The 19,794-nt window shown below is 36.1% G+C and overlaps 1 protein-coding gene across 1 annotated transcript in view; it reads right to left on the bottom strand.

The window, feature by feature from the left end:
* ASCC3 (activating signal cointegrator 1 complex subunit 3) overlaps positions 1-19,794 on the bottom strand; it is a 402,674-nt gene that overhangs the window by 205,270 nt on the left and 177,610 nt on the right. Inside the window, 1 exon segment of the mRNA XM_006148783.2 lies at positions 1,001-1,135. Within this exon segment, the coding sequence (XP_006148845.1) occupies positions 1,001-1,135 (135 nt within the window).

Here is a 19,794-nt window from a genome sequence, read left to right as displayed (position 1 = left end):
CTGGCATAGTGGCACACACCTGGAATCCCAGCAACTTTGGAAGCTGAAGCAGGAAGAAATTTGAGGCCAATCTGGGAAATGTAGCAGGACTGTTTCTTAAAAAAATACTCAAGTTACCTATAGCAGTGCTTCTTAAATGGTAAAAGTACATAAAATCCCCTGGGGATCCAGATGAAATGCAAATTCTGATTTGGTAAGTGAGGAGTAGGGCCTGAGTTGGTGCTTTTCTGACAAGATGGATGATCCCAAGACATTTTGTTCCTTTAATCAAGCACTGAGTAGCAACACAATTGTTGCCCAACTTTCTGGTCTTTTTCTTTTTCTATAATACCAGAAGGTACATGCATACAGGTGTGTGCTCAAAAGAGAGAGAGCGAACCCTCAACTTTTGGTCTTAGCATTTCTGTGAATATTTCATTTTTATATTTGTTAATTTTTTCTAAAAAGGATAATTTAATTTTTATTTATTATTACTGGTATTTAATTTGTTTTAGGCCATGGTGCTCATCAGAGAGAAATAAAGAGGAAAGGTGACACAGTAAGTTACCAGATCTGGGAATTGCATTGCGGTTGGCCATGGGAGAGTCCAGCACCGTAATTACCGTACTACTTGTCAGCCCTATCCCCGTACATATTTTAAAAATGGCTATTGTTTATTTAGATTATCTTGTTCATATTAACTTAGACATTAAAAGTGAAAAATTAAAAAGCATACCCATTAGATGTTAACTTATTTTATAAAATTTACTGCATTTCATATTTTAACTATATTTTAAAGAGCAGGACTAAGCACTTCCATTAGAACTATGGAAATAATACGTGAATACTTTTTTTTTTAAATCACTAAGTCAAGAGAAAAGTCAAAATTATATCATGATAAATTTGTAACATTAACTTCTTGGAAACTGGAGACCATGGAATGTTCACTTATGAAAATTATGGGGTCTATGGCACATTACGTGCTTCAGTTCTCCTCCTTGTGCGGACATCTGCACCATACCTGTTTTTCTGCATGTCCATATTCAGATCCTTGGGTAGGTAAAAAGTAGGAAATCTGGCCACAATTTTTTGCTCTTTCTATCAGCGACATGGCTGTTCTTACAGTAGCATTTCGAGCATGCACAAATACCATTACCTAAAATAAAGGAAAGCAGGTTATTTCATATTCCAGTTCACTGGATTATAGTTCAATACTGTACTGGCAAGTACTCTATTTAAACAACTATTAAATTATTTTAAAAAATCCCTAATTTATCAATTCTCCAACATTTCCTTATTTTTATAACAACATATACAGGAAAAAGGCAAATTAAATAAACACCAACAACATGGCTTTATTTATCATAATCCCATAAACTGGTAGAAGTTAGAACTGAAATGAATGGGTTCTATAAAATTTAGAATGTAATTTGTACATTTCTCATTTGAAGACATGATTCATTATCAGAATTATTTATTATAGGGTCAGAGTATAAAAATATAAAAGAGCCTTATTTCTCCTTGGAAGATTACTATATTCATTGCAATTTCTAGTATCAGAAAATGTTAACAGAAATCAAAAACAATAAACAACACCCTTCCTTGGAGGAAACCACATCTAAGAATAGCCACGCTAAAATAAAGAGTTCTGGGGACTCCTGGAGAAGAAAATGCTTCTGTAGAAATATCTGGAATTATGTGTTGTAGTAGATCTTCCCATGGAATTATTCAGAGTGAGTGTGGAAGTCCGAATCAGAGGAATAGTGTATGTCTGGATGCTTTGTTAAAAAGTAGTGAGGAGGGGCCAGCAGGTGGCATGGAGGTTAAGGCACTGGACTCACACATGGCCTTCGTGGTTTGAATCCCGGACCTGGTGGCTTGCTTTGCTTCCTGAACCCAATCCCTGCCACCCTCTACCCCTCACCCAACTCCTGTCTCCTTCTGGTGAATGTACATGCCCTATAGCAAATTAAAGAATAATAACAATAAATAAAATTAAATAAATAATTCTTTAAAAAGGGGAGGGGAGGAAAGAGTACTCTCCAGAGTGGTAATCAGGCAGAGTGTGAATGCAAATGAAAATCAGGATAAAAAGAAGGGGTGATTGGCAGTCTGCACTTGCTGCCTATCAGTGCCATCTTCTCTCTTCTGTGATGCTTCCTCTTTGGCTTCTACAACCCCCCACAATTAGCTCAACAACAGTCATCACAAGGAGTAGTTACCATGACAAAAACAGTTTTATTCTTTGATATGGAAAAATGATCATTTTCAATTTTATACAGGCTGAATAAAAGCAACCTTAGACAAGTTTAACATGGTAACCAATACAAAACATAATCTAATGATGATGGATGGGGTGCAACAGATGACTTACAGACAACCTTTCTAGCCCTAGCTTCCAAAAAAACTGGTAAGTTGGACATCTCTGAAGTCATCTCTTCCCCTTAAGCTTCAGCAACTTGGAGATCTTAATTCTTGCCTCTCCTCTATACCTCCCTAAAATCTTCTGTTTCAGACTACACATTTGGGAGGATATGCAAACAATTGTGTCTAGTGAGGGACTGACAGGTTCCTGTGAAGACCTCATTTACATTTTGAGGCTGGACAAAAGTAAAGAAGGGAGTGAGGTCTTGGATTTGACCAGAAAGCAGTCAGGGTTGACACAGAGGTATCTATAACACACATTTTACCAATAATAACCTTATGTCTACAAACTTGTCAAAGAATGTTCCCCAAATTCACAGCAGAAACCCAGTCTGGTGGTGCCGTCAAGAGCAAACTGAACTGTGGTGCTAGAATCCACATGGCTGACAGGTGAGGGTGGGTAGTGGTGGGATACCTGGTGGGACAGAAAAATGCCAGGTGCATGTGCAAGTAACTAGGATCTGATAAGCCACAGGTCTGGGGGAGAGGAATTGTGGTATATCAAGACCCTGTCGAGGGCTCTTCTCTTTATCTTTCTTTTATGCACACACACATGCTCTCCATCACAAATAAAATGAAACTTAAAAAAAAAAATCACAGTAAAGCAAGACTGCAGATGGTATGGTTAAGTAACTAATACTAACATTCCTTTAGGTGCATTAGAAATAAGGGAGAGTAGATAATTTGGAGACCAGAAGTTTCTCAAAAAAAGAAAGAAAAAAGAATTGCAAGTCATCCAGAAAAACTTAGTGTAAGTTAACCGGTCTTAAGGGCATAAAGCTTGAGATTTCACACTTATCACAATTCTTAACATATTTGCTGATACTAATGTGTTTTGAAAAGAAATGTGATCATAAGAATATTTTAAAATAGTACCCTGGTAGAATTAATTTCAGGAAGTGTGGTAGGTATTTGGAATTTTCTTCTGTTTTCCTTATTTGCAACTAAAGAAAATAAATCTGATTTTGATAGGCTCTCCAGTTTTCATGGGGAAGCATCTTTACCTCATAGGATATCAAAAGATTGCCATTTAGGTTCAAATTGCTATATATTCATAATTACTGAGGTAAACAATTTAATCCAAAGTCATTAAGACAGACAGTTAACTATAATGCTCTGCTGGAACTTAACCAGTTCAGAACCTGTCAAGTTCTACCATTCTGTCTCTTGCAAAAAGTTGGAACATTTTGACTTTGAGTTTATCTTTAAAGAGCAATGCGTATTTTTTTCATACATAAAATAAACTTTATCACCTATAAAACTTCATTACACCTCAACATTAAATTTTAGAAAATATGAATTAAAATGAAGTTACTGATTATTGTATTGCTCAGTCACTGTAACGTTTCTAACAAGCCCTGAGAAAACTGCTGTTAAGAGACACAAGGTTCCCTACCCTCATGGGGATGAGAATCTAGTAACGGGTGAAACAGGCACAAAATATTTTTACTTGATAAATATCTATTAGCAATGTGTGTATAAAATACAGCTGAAAAGAGACATGAAAATAGATGAGACATGGCCCAGTCCAAGAAAGATATGTACAATTTAAGGAAGGAGATAAAACTATACATAACTTGGGCAGCTGAATCAAATATGGAGCTACTGGATCTCTTTCATTAACTTATCCTAAGATATTTATATAGCACTTATGTGCTCCAAACATTACACTAAGCACTCGGAATACAATGAAAGCTATGCTCCAAGTTGGTACATTACTTTTACAGGAGAAAATGATAATCAGCTTTATTGGGCTGTAGCAGCAGGGTTCAGCTGGCACAGAGGCTACACGATATTTAGGATATATACATTAGGTCTATTTTTAGCATGTTAGCTTGAAGAGGTGTGTTCTTGCCAAGGGTTTCTTGCACTGAGACCCAAGGACTACTTTATCAGAATCATTCCTGGCATTTAGAAAAATAGATTTCTGGACCATCCACTAAAACCAACTAAAAAAGAATGTCTAGGGGTGGGGTCTAAAAATGGAAATAGAAATAAATACTAAGATGATCATTGCACTACTGTGTGAAATTAGTTCATAATTACCACAATATATTTCTTCCCCATCCACTAAAACCAACTAAAAAAGAATGTCTAGGGGTGGGGTCTAAAAATGGAAATAGAAATAAATACTAAGATGATCATTGCACTACTGTGTGAAATTAGTTCATAATTACCACAAACTTAATTTTGCACTCTGGCAGATTGTACCCCCCCAACCTATTAGTATAAAAAGATTTTAAAAATGGTCTAACAACCTATCTTTATTTACCTATACCTATGAAGTATCAGAGAATTTTAAAGTATTTCGTATAGCCAGTATAGTCCTAAGATTACTTTCCAGATGTGCTAGGGTTTTATAATGGAACCAGATTCCTATTCTCCATAATTTAAAAGCCACATTATGTAAATTCTGTTGAAATAAAAATATGAAGAACATAAGGGAAAATAAAATATGACCCTAAATCTTCATTAATTATTTCATTCTGACTTGTCAACTTATCATTTCACAGATTATTTTCTACTGCAGTCAAGAGAAATATTAGTTACAACTTAAAGTAGTAATTTCTTTTTATTAAAGAATTCATCATGTCTCATTCAGTAAAATAAACTCTTTTTCTTGTTAAGAATTTTCTGTCTAGAGGCTCCAATAGAAGTCATTACAAGGTTTTGGGTCTCTATAAACACACTTGATTTTATGGTTTGTTAATTTAGTTAATTAATTTAAACGACTCTTATGAAAAATATAACTAACAGAGAGGACAGTACTATTTCATTTGGCATAAATAACTCCAAATTAATCTTAGAAATCCTCCCAGTAACTGAGCAGCAGTTAAATGAGCATATGTCATTAAAATAAGATTTAGAATAATAAAATTCAAGTCAATAATGGTGGCAAATTTATACTGTGCCATAAAGCTGTTTAATAATTTTTATTTGAGATTTGTTAGGTTATGCATTTAGAAATAGTTTATATACTTATTTTTAGTTTAAAAAGTAATTTCGTTTTAAAATGTATGATGGTAAGTATGTGAACAAGAATTCTGTTCTTTGACTTGTCAAAGTATTCTTTTATATGAGATGTTGATTAAAATGAATGAAAATGAAAGCTCAGATATTAATCAGTCAATTGTAATTAAGTAACTGATCCTATTGTTTCATGTTGTAGTCAAAAAAAGAAGATATTATTTACAAAAGACCAACCAATAATTCTGCCTTGGAATATTACTAAATGGCACTGTGACTTAGAATTAATTATTTAAACTTTCCCATTTTTTTCCCTCAGAACACAGATAAAAAGTTACTAGGTAACTCAAGATTACTTTAAGAATCAAGCAGACTGAGATAGAACTGAAAAAAGTAATTCCATCTACCATAACCACAAAAAGCATAAGATACCTAGGAATAAATTCAACCAAAGAAGTTAAAGACATCCACAAGAAAAACTACTAGAAGCTAAAAAAGAAATTGAAAATGACACAAAGAAGTGGAAGGACATCCCGTGTTCCTCGGTTGGAAGAATTAATATAATCAAAATGGAAATTCTACTTAAATTAATCTATATATTTAATGCAATCGCAGTCAAAGTGCCAGAGACATTCTTCACAGATCTAGAATAGATAATCATACAATTTGTCTGGAATCATAAAAGACCTTGTATTGCCAAAGCAGTCCCACACAAGACTGGAGGGGGCAGCTTCTCACTCCTTGACCCCAAAATATACTATAAAGCTATGATAATTAAAACAGCATGGTACTGGCACAGAACAAGACAGGAGGACCAATGGAACAGAATAGAGACTCCAGAAATAGATTACCAAACACACAGGCAACTGATTTTGGATAGGGTACCAGTCAATCCAGTGGGAAAAGAAAAATCTCTTTGGCAAATGGTGCTGGACAAACCGGATACCCATCTGCAGAAAGATGAATCTGAACCCCTACCTCTCACCATTGACAAAAAATCAACTCAAAGTGGATCAAAGATCTAAACCTAAGACCTCAAACTATGAAACTACTGCTGGAAAACACTAGGGAGACTCTGGGAGACAGTGGTGTGGGCAAAGATTTCTTAAATAAGATCCCTAAAACACAGTCAATAATCCCAAAAATAGACAAGTGGGATTACATCAGATTAAGAAGTTCTTGAATGGTAAAAGGCACAGCAATTAGTGGGAATTGACAGCCCTCAGAATGAGAAAATATTTTTGTAAACTATGCATCAGATAAGGGACTGATAACCAGAATACACAGAGTACTCAATCAGCTTTCCTGAAAAAAGATGATCAACCCAATCAAAAGATGGGAGAATGAGTTGGAAAAAAAAAAACACTCTCTAAGGAAGACATACAAATAGCTAAAAGGCATGTGAAAAAAATGTTCAAAGTCCCTCATTATAAGGGAGATGCTGATCAAGACCACAATGAAATACCACCTAAGCCCAGTCAGAATGACTAAGATTAAAAAATAATAATGATATGCACTGATGGGGTGTGGTGAAAAGGGAGCTCTCCTACACTGCTGGTGGGAATGTAAGTTGGTCTAGCTACTGTGGAGAACAATATGGAGATTCCTCAAAGATCTACAAATAGAACTACCATTATGATACAGCAATCCCACTCCTTGTTATCTATCCAAAGGACAGAGAATCCTTAGCCAGAAAAGTGCTTACACATCGACGTTTATTGCAGCATTATTCACAATTGCAAAGACATGGAACCAACTCATATGCCCATGAACAGAGGAATGCATTGAAAAAGTGTGGCACAAGTACTCTAAGGAATATTACTCAGCCATAGAAAACAACAAGACTCTGGCTTTTGACAGAAAGTGGATGAATATGGAAGATTTATTGCTAAGTGAAGCTAGTCAGGCTATGAAGGAGAGACATTGCATGCCTCCACTCTATGACAAAAACTGAACGACTAGAAGATAGAGAAACATAGAAAATGATTATAAATACCAGATACAGTGTGGGAAGAGAGTGGATGAAGGAGAAGAGTCTGAGAAAAGACATTACAGAGAAAAATAGAGAGGCAAGGCATTTATGGGACAAAGAAATGGGTTGTTATCTGTTGAATATAACATGTATAGTATTCATAACTGGACTAGTGAGAAATGTAAACTTGTTGGATATTCACTTTGCAAGCTAAGTGACATATGTGATTGAATGTATAAAAGAAATTGAAATAAAAGAAATATATATAAAGAATCAAAGAATAGAATGTATGTGAAAACATGCATTTAGTAAAGAACAACTTTCACATTTTAGAAAGCTTCAAAATCACGTGGCAAGATTATTAAAAACATGATTTCTGTTCCTTTTCTCTACCCTCTTTCCAATTAGGCAGGACTGGTGTGAGCCAAGAAACTGCATTTCTAACAACTTCCAAGGAGATGATAAATACACTTGTCTAGAAACTTTGTGAACCTCTGTCACAGCTGGTATCAACACTATTATTAGGGTAATAAACATAAGCAATATTAATTTGGCTTAAAAGACTAAATAGTTGACCAGTATATTTTTCTCATAAACTGACACCTATTCCTCATTTATATGTGCATGCATATCTAACACAAAACAATTTAAATGTGTTAACAATCCCTGAAGGGGCTTGTGTAAGATATGGCACACATTAATAGAATATTTAAGTGTGAGCTATTTGAAAACAAACAGGGAGGAGACCAAAGAATAAATGTGAAATTTTTAATCAAAGCCTGTTCCCCCCAAAAATGCTGTTAATGAAGACAGAAAATAACTGAAAAAGATAAACAGCATGGCACGGAAATATCCACAGAACACTACTGATGAGAAATGGTTTTATTTTCTATATTATTGGCTCATGCAAGGTTTAAAGAACAGGTGTATGTCCTGCTGTTTCACATCTTCCAACTTTCTTAACCCAGCGTCTTCAAATGAATTAAGCCCTACTGATTTGGAAAAACACTGATTCTAAAACTGTGTGGTCCTTGACAGCCGCGTCAGCATCAGCGTCCCCTGGGAACTTGTTAGAACTACAGATTCTCAGCCCTATTCCAGACCTGAATCGAACTTCTGAGAGTGGGGCTCAGCACTCTGTTTTAACAAGCCCTCCAGATGACCGTGATGCAGGCTAAATATTTGAAAGTCCGACATTGTAAGTTTACTAAAAACAAAGAAACAAACAAAAAACTAACAAAAGCAAACAAAAAGTTTGTCTTCATCTAGAAATCTAGAATGGCTCTGGTTAGTACTGTCATTGGGAGAACTGAGAACACAGTCAAATTATTTTCTGTGTTCTATGATTTGAATGGGAAGTGCCACACAGATAATATTTCGGGTGTATTTATTTATGTATAAAGAGAGCATATAGGCATGGGGTAGATGTTGTAGCTGTGATTGTATTACTACATCTGTGCTATCAAGTAAAAGCAATTTATAAAGGTTTCTTTGTATATGCAGTAGATCCACTGGTTACCTGTCAGGTAAGAGTGCAAGTCACAAGTTTTCATTATAGGCCACACGGTCAGCCAGTTGAAGATACTTTGGTCACCCTACCACATTCGTGATTGCCTAGTTCTTCTCCTACTAGTAAAGACTTTTCCAAATTTAGTCATTTGACTTTTCAGAAGGGAGCCAGGTGAGTGGCACACAGTAAATACTCAACTAACACACTGAGGGCAAACACTAACTTATCACAACTAATAACAGCAACTGCTGCTTTTAAAAATAATTTTCTAGGGACAGCAGGTGGTGTAGTGGTTAAGGTGCCAGACTCCCACATGGCTGATTGCAGTCTGAGTCTCAGACCTGGCAGGTTGAAAATCACTTTGGGCATGTGTGCATGTGTGACCAAAATTCTAGATAAATGGAGAAGAAATTGCAGCGTTGCCATCCCCCTGGGGGAATAATTTCTTACTTTTACCACTCACTGTCTCTCTGTCTTATGCAAACACCCTACAGCAAAAACCTTAAAAATAAATAAATACATTTCTATTTTGTCTTCTCTCTCTATAGAATGGTTGTGAGAGTAAATGAAATAATATAAACACAGCAATTACAACAGTACTTGGCACATAAATGATTAATAAATGTGAGTTGTTTTGGGGGAGTACAATTCTAGTTCTTGTAAAATTCAATATATAATTTTTTTTTTTGAAGAGGTTTTTGCTATAGGGTGTGTGTGCTCGCCAGACAGACTGAGACAGAGACAGAGAGAGAGAAAGAGAGAAATCACCCACCCAGGGGGGATGGCCATGCCACAATCCCTTCTCCTCCATTCTCCTCTCGGGATCTTGGGGACGCACGCACACGCGCCCAGCGTGAGTTTTAAGCCACCGGGCCCAGAACTCAAACCATGGTCAACTACGTGGGAGTCCAGTGACATAGCCATTATGCTAACTGCTGGTCCTGAAAATTCAATACATAATTTTTGACAAGGTAATTATTTATACAGTTCAAAAATTGGAAAGTACAAAAATGTATACAGTGAAAAACTTCTCTAGCACCCTGTCCTCTAGTTTAGTAACTACTTGTTTTTTTTTTTTTTGGTATCATTTGAGTTAATACATATATGTAAACATACATACATATATATGTTTTATATATATATATATATATATATATACACGCACACACACATTCATAATTTTAATCACTCTTTAATATATGGTAGCATATTATACAGAGTTTAGGTCTTTCCTTTTTTCACTGAACCATGTTATCATGAAGATTATTTCACAGATCTCATTTTTTAAAATAGCTGCATAGTATTGTCATATAGAAATACTGTAATTTCTTTAACCAGTCTTCATTTGATGAACATTTGATGTTTCTAATCTCCTGTTACTAAAAGCAGTGTTGTAACATACAACTCTGTGAACAAGTCTCACTGCATATTTATAAATGATAAATTCATAGGGGTAGAATAGTTGGGTCAAAGTATATATGTGTCTTTATTAAATAATGTGCCTATTCTAAATATTACGTATTTTATTATTGGGCTGTGTTTACTTATCAACATGTTGATGCTCTATGTATATGAAAGACAGTATGTTCTGTCCTTTTATGTATTTCAAATAATTTGTACTTTAACCTTTGACACAGTATCTTATTCAACAGAGAAATGGCTAATTTATTTCTCTATTTTAATTTATAATTATTTTTCCCCATAGCTTCTGGGAAATTCATAGACAAGGAAGTGAAAATAGTCATAAATATGGCAGGCATGGAAAGAAGATTAATTTCACCAACATGGTGTGGCTCTGAAAGTCCAATTTCCATATTATCCTGAGTGTGTTATGTTTTTAAAGGATACATACATTTTAGATGAGAGTTAGGGGGTCAGCTTATGGCCTTGTGATTAAAGTGGCTGTATCCCACATGGCCAACTACATGATTTGAGTCCTAGATGAGGTGGCTGGAAAAACACAGTGCATGTGGGGACCAGCAGTTGGCGTAACGGCTATGTAGCTGGACTCCCATGTAGTCCACTGCGGTTTAAGTACTGGACCTGGTGGCTTAAACTCATGCCGGGCATGTGTGCGTGTGTGCCCAAGATCTTGAGAGGAGAATGGAGAAGAGACTGTGGCATGACCATCCTCCCCTGGGGGGTGATTTCTCACTTTCTGTCTCTCTGTCTTTCTGGCGAGCACACATAACCTATAGTAAAAAACTCTCCAAAACAAACAAACAAACAAAACAAGAAAACACAGTGTATGTGCATGTATGCCCAAAATTCTCAAAGGGAAAAATGGAGAAGAGGCTGTGGCATGACTATGCCCCATGGTGGTTGCTCTCTTACTTTTCTTCTTTTTCTCTGGTGAGTGCATGCATCCTCTGGCAAATAAAAAAAACATAGAAAATAGAGGTATGGATGGACACCTACCATATCTATACTACGCCACTCTACAAAGTGAAAATAGAATTTGGTGGGCAGGAGGGAGGAATAAACGATAAACTTTCTTTTGTATACGTTGTGTTGTTACTAAAACTAGTCATTAAATAATTTTATAGTTAAATATATAAATGTTATCGAACAGGAGAAATAATAAATGATAATAATGAGGTTATAGTAGTACATTTATTAAAATAGAATATTTGATATTGTTGACTTATCGCTTAAAAAATATCTATTTAACAATGCCCTTGTTGGTGGTGGGACTTATGGTCTCAGTGGAAAATTTATCTTTATTTAACCCTGAAATACTCTTGAAGGAAAGAGGGAAAGGAACCAGTACAATAAAATAAACAGCATTTCAAGGCAAAATATACTAGAGATTCACAGTTACAGAGCCCATGTGTATTGGAGGTCAATATAATCTTTTGGCAAAAATAGATATGAGAACAAAAGGAGGTAACATCTGCAAAGGTAAAACACAATCCCAGAATAAAATCTGTACTAAGATTACAAAACAACAATAGCAGCATTCATTTCAAGGGTCAGAAAAAAATATCATTAAAATAAATACCTGAGAGATTTTATTTGTTACAGAAAGATTTTTTTTTAATGACTGAGAAGTTTTTTGTTTTTATTTAAATTTGCTACAGGGCACATGTGCTTACCAGAGAGAGACAGAGACACAGAGAGACAGAGAGAGAGAAGCAAAGTGAGAAGGCAAACTATGGAGGATGGTCATGCCACAATCCCTTCTCCTCCATTTCTCCCTCCTTTCAGGATTTTTGGCATACATGCACACATTCCACTGTGTTTTTCAAGCTGATGAGTCCAGATAGCTCGGACAGCACTGCTGGCCATGAGGGATCCAGCTGCCTTTAATCACCAAGGCATTGGCTGGCTTGAGAGAGATTTATTTCTTCCATGAGTAAGAGATACAAAGAGCACAGGAGAGAGAAAGCCAGCCCTCACAGAGTCTTCACACCATGATCTACCCTAATCTTCACCCACTCAGATCACGAGCACATTCCTAAATGCCTGGTGTGATCAGAAGGGTTCCAGGATGCAAATCCAGGACCTTTCCCATGGGAGTCTGGTTGTATTACTGCTGCACCACTGTCTGGTCCCAAAGAGAAGGTATTTTTGACAGAGTCTCTCCATGTTGTGTTCCTCCTACCCCAGCCTCTTAGTGAGCTAGCATTAATAGGCATGTACCATCATCGTGCCCAGGCTATTTAGGTTGGTCTGGGAGATGGATCTGGGCTTCTAAGGTGGCTCCAGCCTCACATAGCAGCACCTTATCACTCGTTCCACAGTGGCTGGCCTGAGAAAGATTTCTAACTTAACACAGAGAAGGCCAGCATGGTGAAAAAATCCGTTTTACAAAGGAATATGCATTACATGGTGAAAAAGAAAGTATGATTTGAGGAAGCAAGAAAAAAATAGACAAAACAGAAAAAAATGTGAACTTGTAAACTGACAGGACAATGGATAGGATAATTTTAAAAAGGCTGGGCTTACTAAAAGAACAAAAAAGAACCTCTTTGTTATTTTATGAAGAGTGAAGATGAGCAAGAAAACACTTAGAGTGGTATCCCTAAGAGTTCATATGAATATTTGAGATAGATCTCATAAAAGGAACCTTGATCTAGCCATTTAATAATACGGTTTTGGTAGTAAATGAATTACCTGGAAAATCTATACACAGTCATGAAATTTTCTTTAAATAAAACTCTTATACCTACATGGGGAGATGGATATTACCATTATGATTCAATTAAAAGCAGGAAATTTTTTCCTCTGCTGCTTCTAGATGAAAGTGATATTTTATCTATCTGAGCAGCCAAAGAATTCACATGCCCCTCTCTGAAGCATTTATCATTGCATACCTTTTCAATTATTTTTGTGCTTGATTTGGCTCCTCTGCTAAGTCTGTGATCATTCAACAATTACATGACAGGTATGGGGACATGAAGTGAGAAAGCCAGGTACTAATCCATGTGTTTTAGGAGCTTGTATCTATTAGGTTGTCGGGAAGATCATGACACATTTTTCCATAGAAAAATGAATCATGACCTTCCCGACAACCAAACAGTTACGATTGTGAAGGACTGGAGTCAAGAAAAATAATTGACGGAGAAGCTGCCATTCATTACATGAACAACTATAGGAAGGAATAATCAAAAACAAGTAAATAAAGTAATCTGGAAATTAATTAGCAAAGTCCTTGATTAAAGGTCATGACATTTTGCAGTTTCTTCATTACTAGCCCTTAGGGTATGACTTCTCTAAATCCCTCTTCCTGTTGTTTAAAACTGCCATGCGTTTGTATGTTGCTAGGCCCTTAGCCATGTTTTTCACTTAGTCCTCTTGCCAACTCCATCTGTGTAAATTCTACAGACCTTCAAACCCCAGTTTTAATAATCCTGTTCCAATCTTTTCAAGAAAAATTGATCACCCCTACGGAACTTTGTTCAAACTTGAGCCTTGTGTAATCACAAGATACAAGTCTCTCCACTGTTAGGATAAATAAGACCAGCATTTGTTGAGAGCTTACTATGTGCAAGGCCAAGTATTAGGTATAATACATATATTATCTCACTACCAACAACACAATGAGGTAATCATTTTATTAGTATTTTATAGATGAGAAAACTGAAGCTCAGGGTTCTAGGAACCTGCCAGTCATTATTCAAGAGTAGATCAGGGAATCAATGTCAGATTTGTCATTCCAAAGCCTACTTTCTGTCCTTCAAGTTGTATTTCTTCCTTGGGTCCTGCTTGAGTACAGGGCTTACATTTAGCTAATTTTTATGTCTCTTTGACATCTCCATCATTTAATCAGCCGACACTCAAGGAATGACTGCTGAAATTACAATGTTAAAGACAGTCAGCTATCACAAAAATCGTTTATTGATTTTTGTTTTTTTTTTTTTTGGAGAGATTTTCACTGTAGGGCGCGTGCGCTCGCCAGACAGACAGAGAGAGACATAGAGACAGAAAGCGAGAAATCACCACCCAGGGGGGATGGTCACGCCGCAATCCCTTCTCCTCCATTCTCCTCTCAGGATCTTGGGCACGCACACGTGCCCGGTGTGAGTTTTAAGCCACCGGGTCCGGGACACGAACCACGGTTGACTACGTGGGAGCCCAGCGACATAGCCATTACGCTAACTGCTGGTTCCCCATTTATTGATATTTTTGAGCAGAGATAATAACTTAAAAGTTTATAAATCCTAATAAAAATAAGATAAATTGATACTTCATGTTGACTTCTTTATTAAAATATGGTGCATCAAGTGAACTTTTATTCAACTAGACAATTAACTTTCATAGATAGTTTCATTTAAATTTATTAGCAAACCATTCATTAAAATGTAGTAAACTAAATGGCTGCTGATGAGTCTTTTGACCTTATTGTAAAAATATGTGTGTGTGCATTTTAAGAATAGTGCAATTCAAAATTCACGAGTCAGAAAAGAAATGACTGAGGCCAACTGGTGGCACAGCCAATATGGGAAGGTCTTCAGTTTGCATCCCAGATTCTGTCTGTACACGCACAGGCCTGTGATCCAAGCTGACTGAAGCTAAGAGGTGGATCACAGCATGAATAACTGTTAGGGGTGACTGTCTCTCTAGCTCTTTCTTTCTCTGCCTCTCTTTTTCCATCTTTCTCATGGAAAAAGTAAATAGAAACATAAGACAAAACTTAAAAAATAAGGTATTCTCAGAGATTCTTTAAAAAAATTCTGAACTGCAAATTCTAAGAGTTTGTAAATCAGTTACCCTCACTGAAAATTAATCAAAACAGTGAACTCCGTTTATCAAAGAAATGTACTGCTGGTAGGCACGAATAAAGAAAGCATTCTTACTTTTTGTAAAGGTAAAAAAAATTGACACTAACACATTTGAATTATACCAATAAAACTGTTACTACTAAAACAGGGCTAAAAAGATAAATTTAGGGAATAGCAGATGGGGTAATGGTGACATTGCTGGAATCCCATGTAGTTGACTGCAGTTTGAGTCCTGGACCAAGCAGATTAAAACTCATGCCAGGTGAATATGCTTGTGTACCCCAAATACCGAGAAAAGACTAGAGGAGAAGGGACTGTGGCAATGGCTATGCCCCTGGGGGAGAAGTGATTTCTCACTTTCTGTCTCTGTCTGTCTTTCCAGAGTGCACATGCCCTACAGCCAAAATCTCTCTAAAAAATAAAAAAAAATTAAAACCTTTATTTTCATTATTTAAAAAAAAATTAATTAATCAAGGAGAGGTTTTTGCTATAGAGTGTGTGCGCTTGCCAGAGAGAGAGAGACAGACAGAAAGCGAGAAATCACCCCTCAGGAGGGATGGCTACGCCGCAATTCCTTCTCCTCCAATCTTCTCTCGGGATCTTGGGCTCGCATGCACACGCACCCGCACCCGGCGTGAGTTTAAGCCACCAAGTCCAGGACTTGAACTGCGGTCGATTACATGAGAGTCCAGTGACATAGCCATTATGCTAACTGCTGGTCCCTATTTTTTTTTAAATTATTTTTAAGTTTGCTTTAGGGCACATGCGCTCATCAGAGAAAGAGATAGAGCCAGATATAGAAAGAGAGAGAAAATGAGAATGCAAGCCAACCATGGGAGTCTAGTGCCTTCTTAATCACCACGCCACCTGCTGGTCCCCAAACCCTCTTTTTATTAATGAATATAACAATTAACATTTAATAGCTAGAGTTTTTAATTTAAATATCTGATTAAATATTTATTGGATATCTCAAGAAAATATAAGCTACCTTGAACAGGGTTAATTTATCCTGTCCAAGGTGTAAAAAAATAAACCTGTATAAATTCACTGACTAATGTTCATGCATTAAATTATGTAAATAGCTAAGATAGGTAATCCATAAGAGAGAAGTGGTTCCGCAGCTCCAAACTGTGTAATTAGATCTACACTCAGCAGTTCAGAGTCAGTTCTGGACTCACATGCTGAGAATCTGCAGTTCTTCTCAAGAAGCCAAAGCTTGTAAGTGATAAATAGATTTGGATATCATTACTGAATATTTAGGACACTACCCTGTGAAACATATTTCTTCACCAATTTCACTAAAGGAATCATCTTAATATTTATCAGCTTATGGTTTCAGTTGTGCTATATCTGGTTAAAATAAATAACAATACATCTTCTAAAATCTAAAAGACATCAAAACATACAATAAAAAAAGGATATAGTATACATTGATATTTCATGGAGCAAAAATACATATTTCCAGCTAAGCCCATTATAAAACAAACTACTTATAGTTAATACACCATATCAGGGTATACTGTACAATACTTTTAGAAGCATAAGCAGTTATAATTCAGCAATCTCTGAAACAGTAAGACCACTCAATAACAGAGCAAAAAGTAGTTTATTAAAAATAATTAAAAAAATAGAAAATATGAGGGATGGCAGGTGGTATAGTGGTTAAGGTGCTGACTGACTACAGTTCAAGTCCTGGACCCAATGACTTGAAACTCAAACCAGGTGCATGTGTATGTGTGCCCAAAAATCTGAGCGGAGAATGGAGAAGGGATTGTGCTGTGGCCATCCCCTGGGGAGTTATTTCTCACTATCTCTCTGTGTCTGTTTCTCTCTGGCAAGAGCAAATGCCCTATAGCAAAAATATTTATAAAACAAACAAACAAACAAAAGTAAGTATGTTGAAGGCACTTTTCTTTTCCTATAAACTTTTTAAGTGAAAACAATGTTTTATTAAGCATATGGATATTTTTCAGAGGTAAGAGAATTTGTTTTTCAATTAATCTACACATTATTAATCAGGCTCTGTTTTATATGCCATTTGGTGCATTCAGTTAATATAAAATTTGAACTTATTTTTGCAACTTTTTTATTACATATATAAATGTAATACTTCTGAAAAATATCCATATGCTTAAGAAAACATTGTTTTCACTTAAAAAGTTTATAGGAAAAGAAAAATGCATTCAACATACTAACTTTTTAATGATACATATAATAAATAAATGTAGCTATATGTTAATTTTATACATTAAAATTGTCTTATGCATAGAAAATGCTATAATTTCATTTGGTTTTTGTAATATACAAAAGAAGATAAACATAATCAAGAAGGTTAATTTTGTTTACTCATAATTAGTTACTTATATTTAATATACAATTAAACCAATTTTGTGTTTGTTTTGGAAACATTTCTTGGCAATTTAGACTAACTCACCAAATTCTTTTGTTTTAGAGAAATTTTTGCTATAAGGTGCATATGGTTGCCAGAGACATATGGTTGCCAGAGAAAGAGACAGACAGAAAGTGAGAAATTACCCCCCAGGGGGAATGTACGCATGCTCAATGTATTTTAAGCCTCCGGGCACAGTACTCGAACCACGGTCAACCACGTGGGAGTCCAACGACTTAACCATTATGCCATCTGCTGGTCCTGTAACTCACCCAATTCTTATCCAATGCCAAACTAATCTGTATGAACATACAGGCTTATTTTGAATACCAGCAATAAGAATCAAGTAGACCTATTGCTGAATCATAACTCAGCATTTTATACTAGATAAACTTCATCAACTTATCTATGCTTCAGGTTTTATATGTAAAGTGGAAATAATATGCCTTGTAAGGATGCTAGTGAAGTGATAGATCACTTACACAGTCTTAGAAAGAAGCCTGGCACAGAGATGGAAGTCCATTTGATAGGAAACAGTTTGTGTTTTACAGAGATTTTCCTAACATTAACCCAAATCCGCTCCCTATGCTTCCTTCTCATGGGGACCTAGTCCAGTCTCTGAGCCTGTAGGATACTGCTTTTCTTTCTACACATAACAATTCCTCAAATACTTGAGAAAACTGATGAGATCTTCATTATAGCTTTTCTTTCATGAACTAACCAACACCAATTATCGATGGTTTTCTTTTTTGAAAGAGATTTTTGCTGTAGGGCATGTGTGCTCGTCAGGGAGACAGAGAGAGAGAAAGCAAGAAATCATCCCCTAGAGGGATGGCCACACTGCAATTCCTTCTCCATTCTCCTTTCAGGATCCTGGGCATGCATGCATAGTTGTCCAATGTGAGGTTTAAGCCACCGGGTCCAGGACTTGAACTGCTGTCGACTACGTGGGAGTCCAGTGATGTAACCATTACCCCATCTGCTGGCCCCTAAATGGTGGTTTTCAAGGTTTGATACTAAATGTGTTTTATGATCCTTATACTTTTGCAATACTAAGAAGTATGTTATCAAGCAAGATCATTTGCTAAAGGAATGATTTGTTTACATTTTTATTACTTCACAATTACAGTGTTTTCAACTTGATTATTTAATATAACTTTTAATTATATTTCTGAAGTATCAATGTGAACACTAATGTCAATTACTTAGAAACTTGAAAGAATTTAAAAGATAAATAACGTCTACTTTTTTAAATCTTAATTTTCTTTTCTAGATCACATACTTTTCTGAGACCAGCAGTTAGCGTAATGGCTATGTCACTGGACTCCCACGTAGTCGACCGTGGTTTGTGTCCCGGACCCAGTGGCTTAAAACTCACACCGGGCGCGTGTGCGTGCGTGCCTAAGATCCCGAGAGGAGACTGGAGGAGAAGGGATTGCGGCGTGACCATCCTCCCTGGGGGGTGATTTCCCGCTTTCTGTCTCTCTGTCTCTCTCTGTCTATCTGGCGAGCACATGCGCTCTATAGCAAAAACCTCTCCAAAAAAACCCCCAAAAAACAAAAAACAAAACCAAAAAACATACTTTTCTAATAAACCTGCATTTTTTTCAAACAAAACTTATTGCTAAAAATTGTGATGTCACAAATTTTTCATGCATACTACTGATTTCCACAAATCACACATTCTTTTGTTTCGAAATTTAAAAATATTATTTGTATTTTCTTCTCTTTACAGAGCAATAACTGATTAAATGAAAATATCTTATTATTTTTTTTTTTGGATAGGTTTTTGCTATAGGGCATGTGAGCTTGCCAGAAAGACAGAGAAAGTCAGAGAGATAGAGAGTGAGAAATCACCCCCAGGGGGGATGGCCACACCACAATCCCTTCTCCTCTATTCTTCTCTTGGGATCCTGGGCATGCACACACACTTGCCTGGAGTGAGTTTAAGCCACAGGGTCCAGAACTCGAACCAGGGTCGACTACATGGGAGTCCAGTGACATAGCCATTACACCAATTGCTGGTCCCTGGAAATGTCATTTTTGTGGGTGGAAATATTCTAAAACAATTTAGAATATTATCCATCTTAATTTTCAAGTAAGTAATTCATCAATATAGTAATAATTTTTGGCAATGATTCAAACTGTAGTGATAGAATGTTTATATCATAAAATGAATTAACTTATGCATTTATGATTACTTATAGAGAATAATCTTTCTTAAATTTGATGCTAACAAGTTTATGGTACATCCATAACTGTTATTTATGTTAAAAGTATTTAAAATGGAAACTTTATTATGTTATGCAGATTTTTTTTTTTCTTTTTT

The sequence above is a fragment of the Tupaia chinensis genome, unplaced genomic scaffold, assembly GCF_000334495.1.
Source record: "Tupaia chinensis unplaced genomic scaffold, TupChi_1.0 Scaffold000244_1, whole genome shotgun sequence".
Taxonomy (NCBI): domain Eukaryota; kingdom Metazoa; phylum Chordata; class Mammalia; order Scandentia; family Tupaiidae; genus Tupaia; species Tupaia belangeri.
Note: the sequence above shows the minus strand (reverse complement) of the source record. Positions and strands in the feature narration are given on the sequence as shown.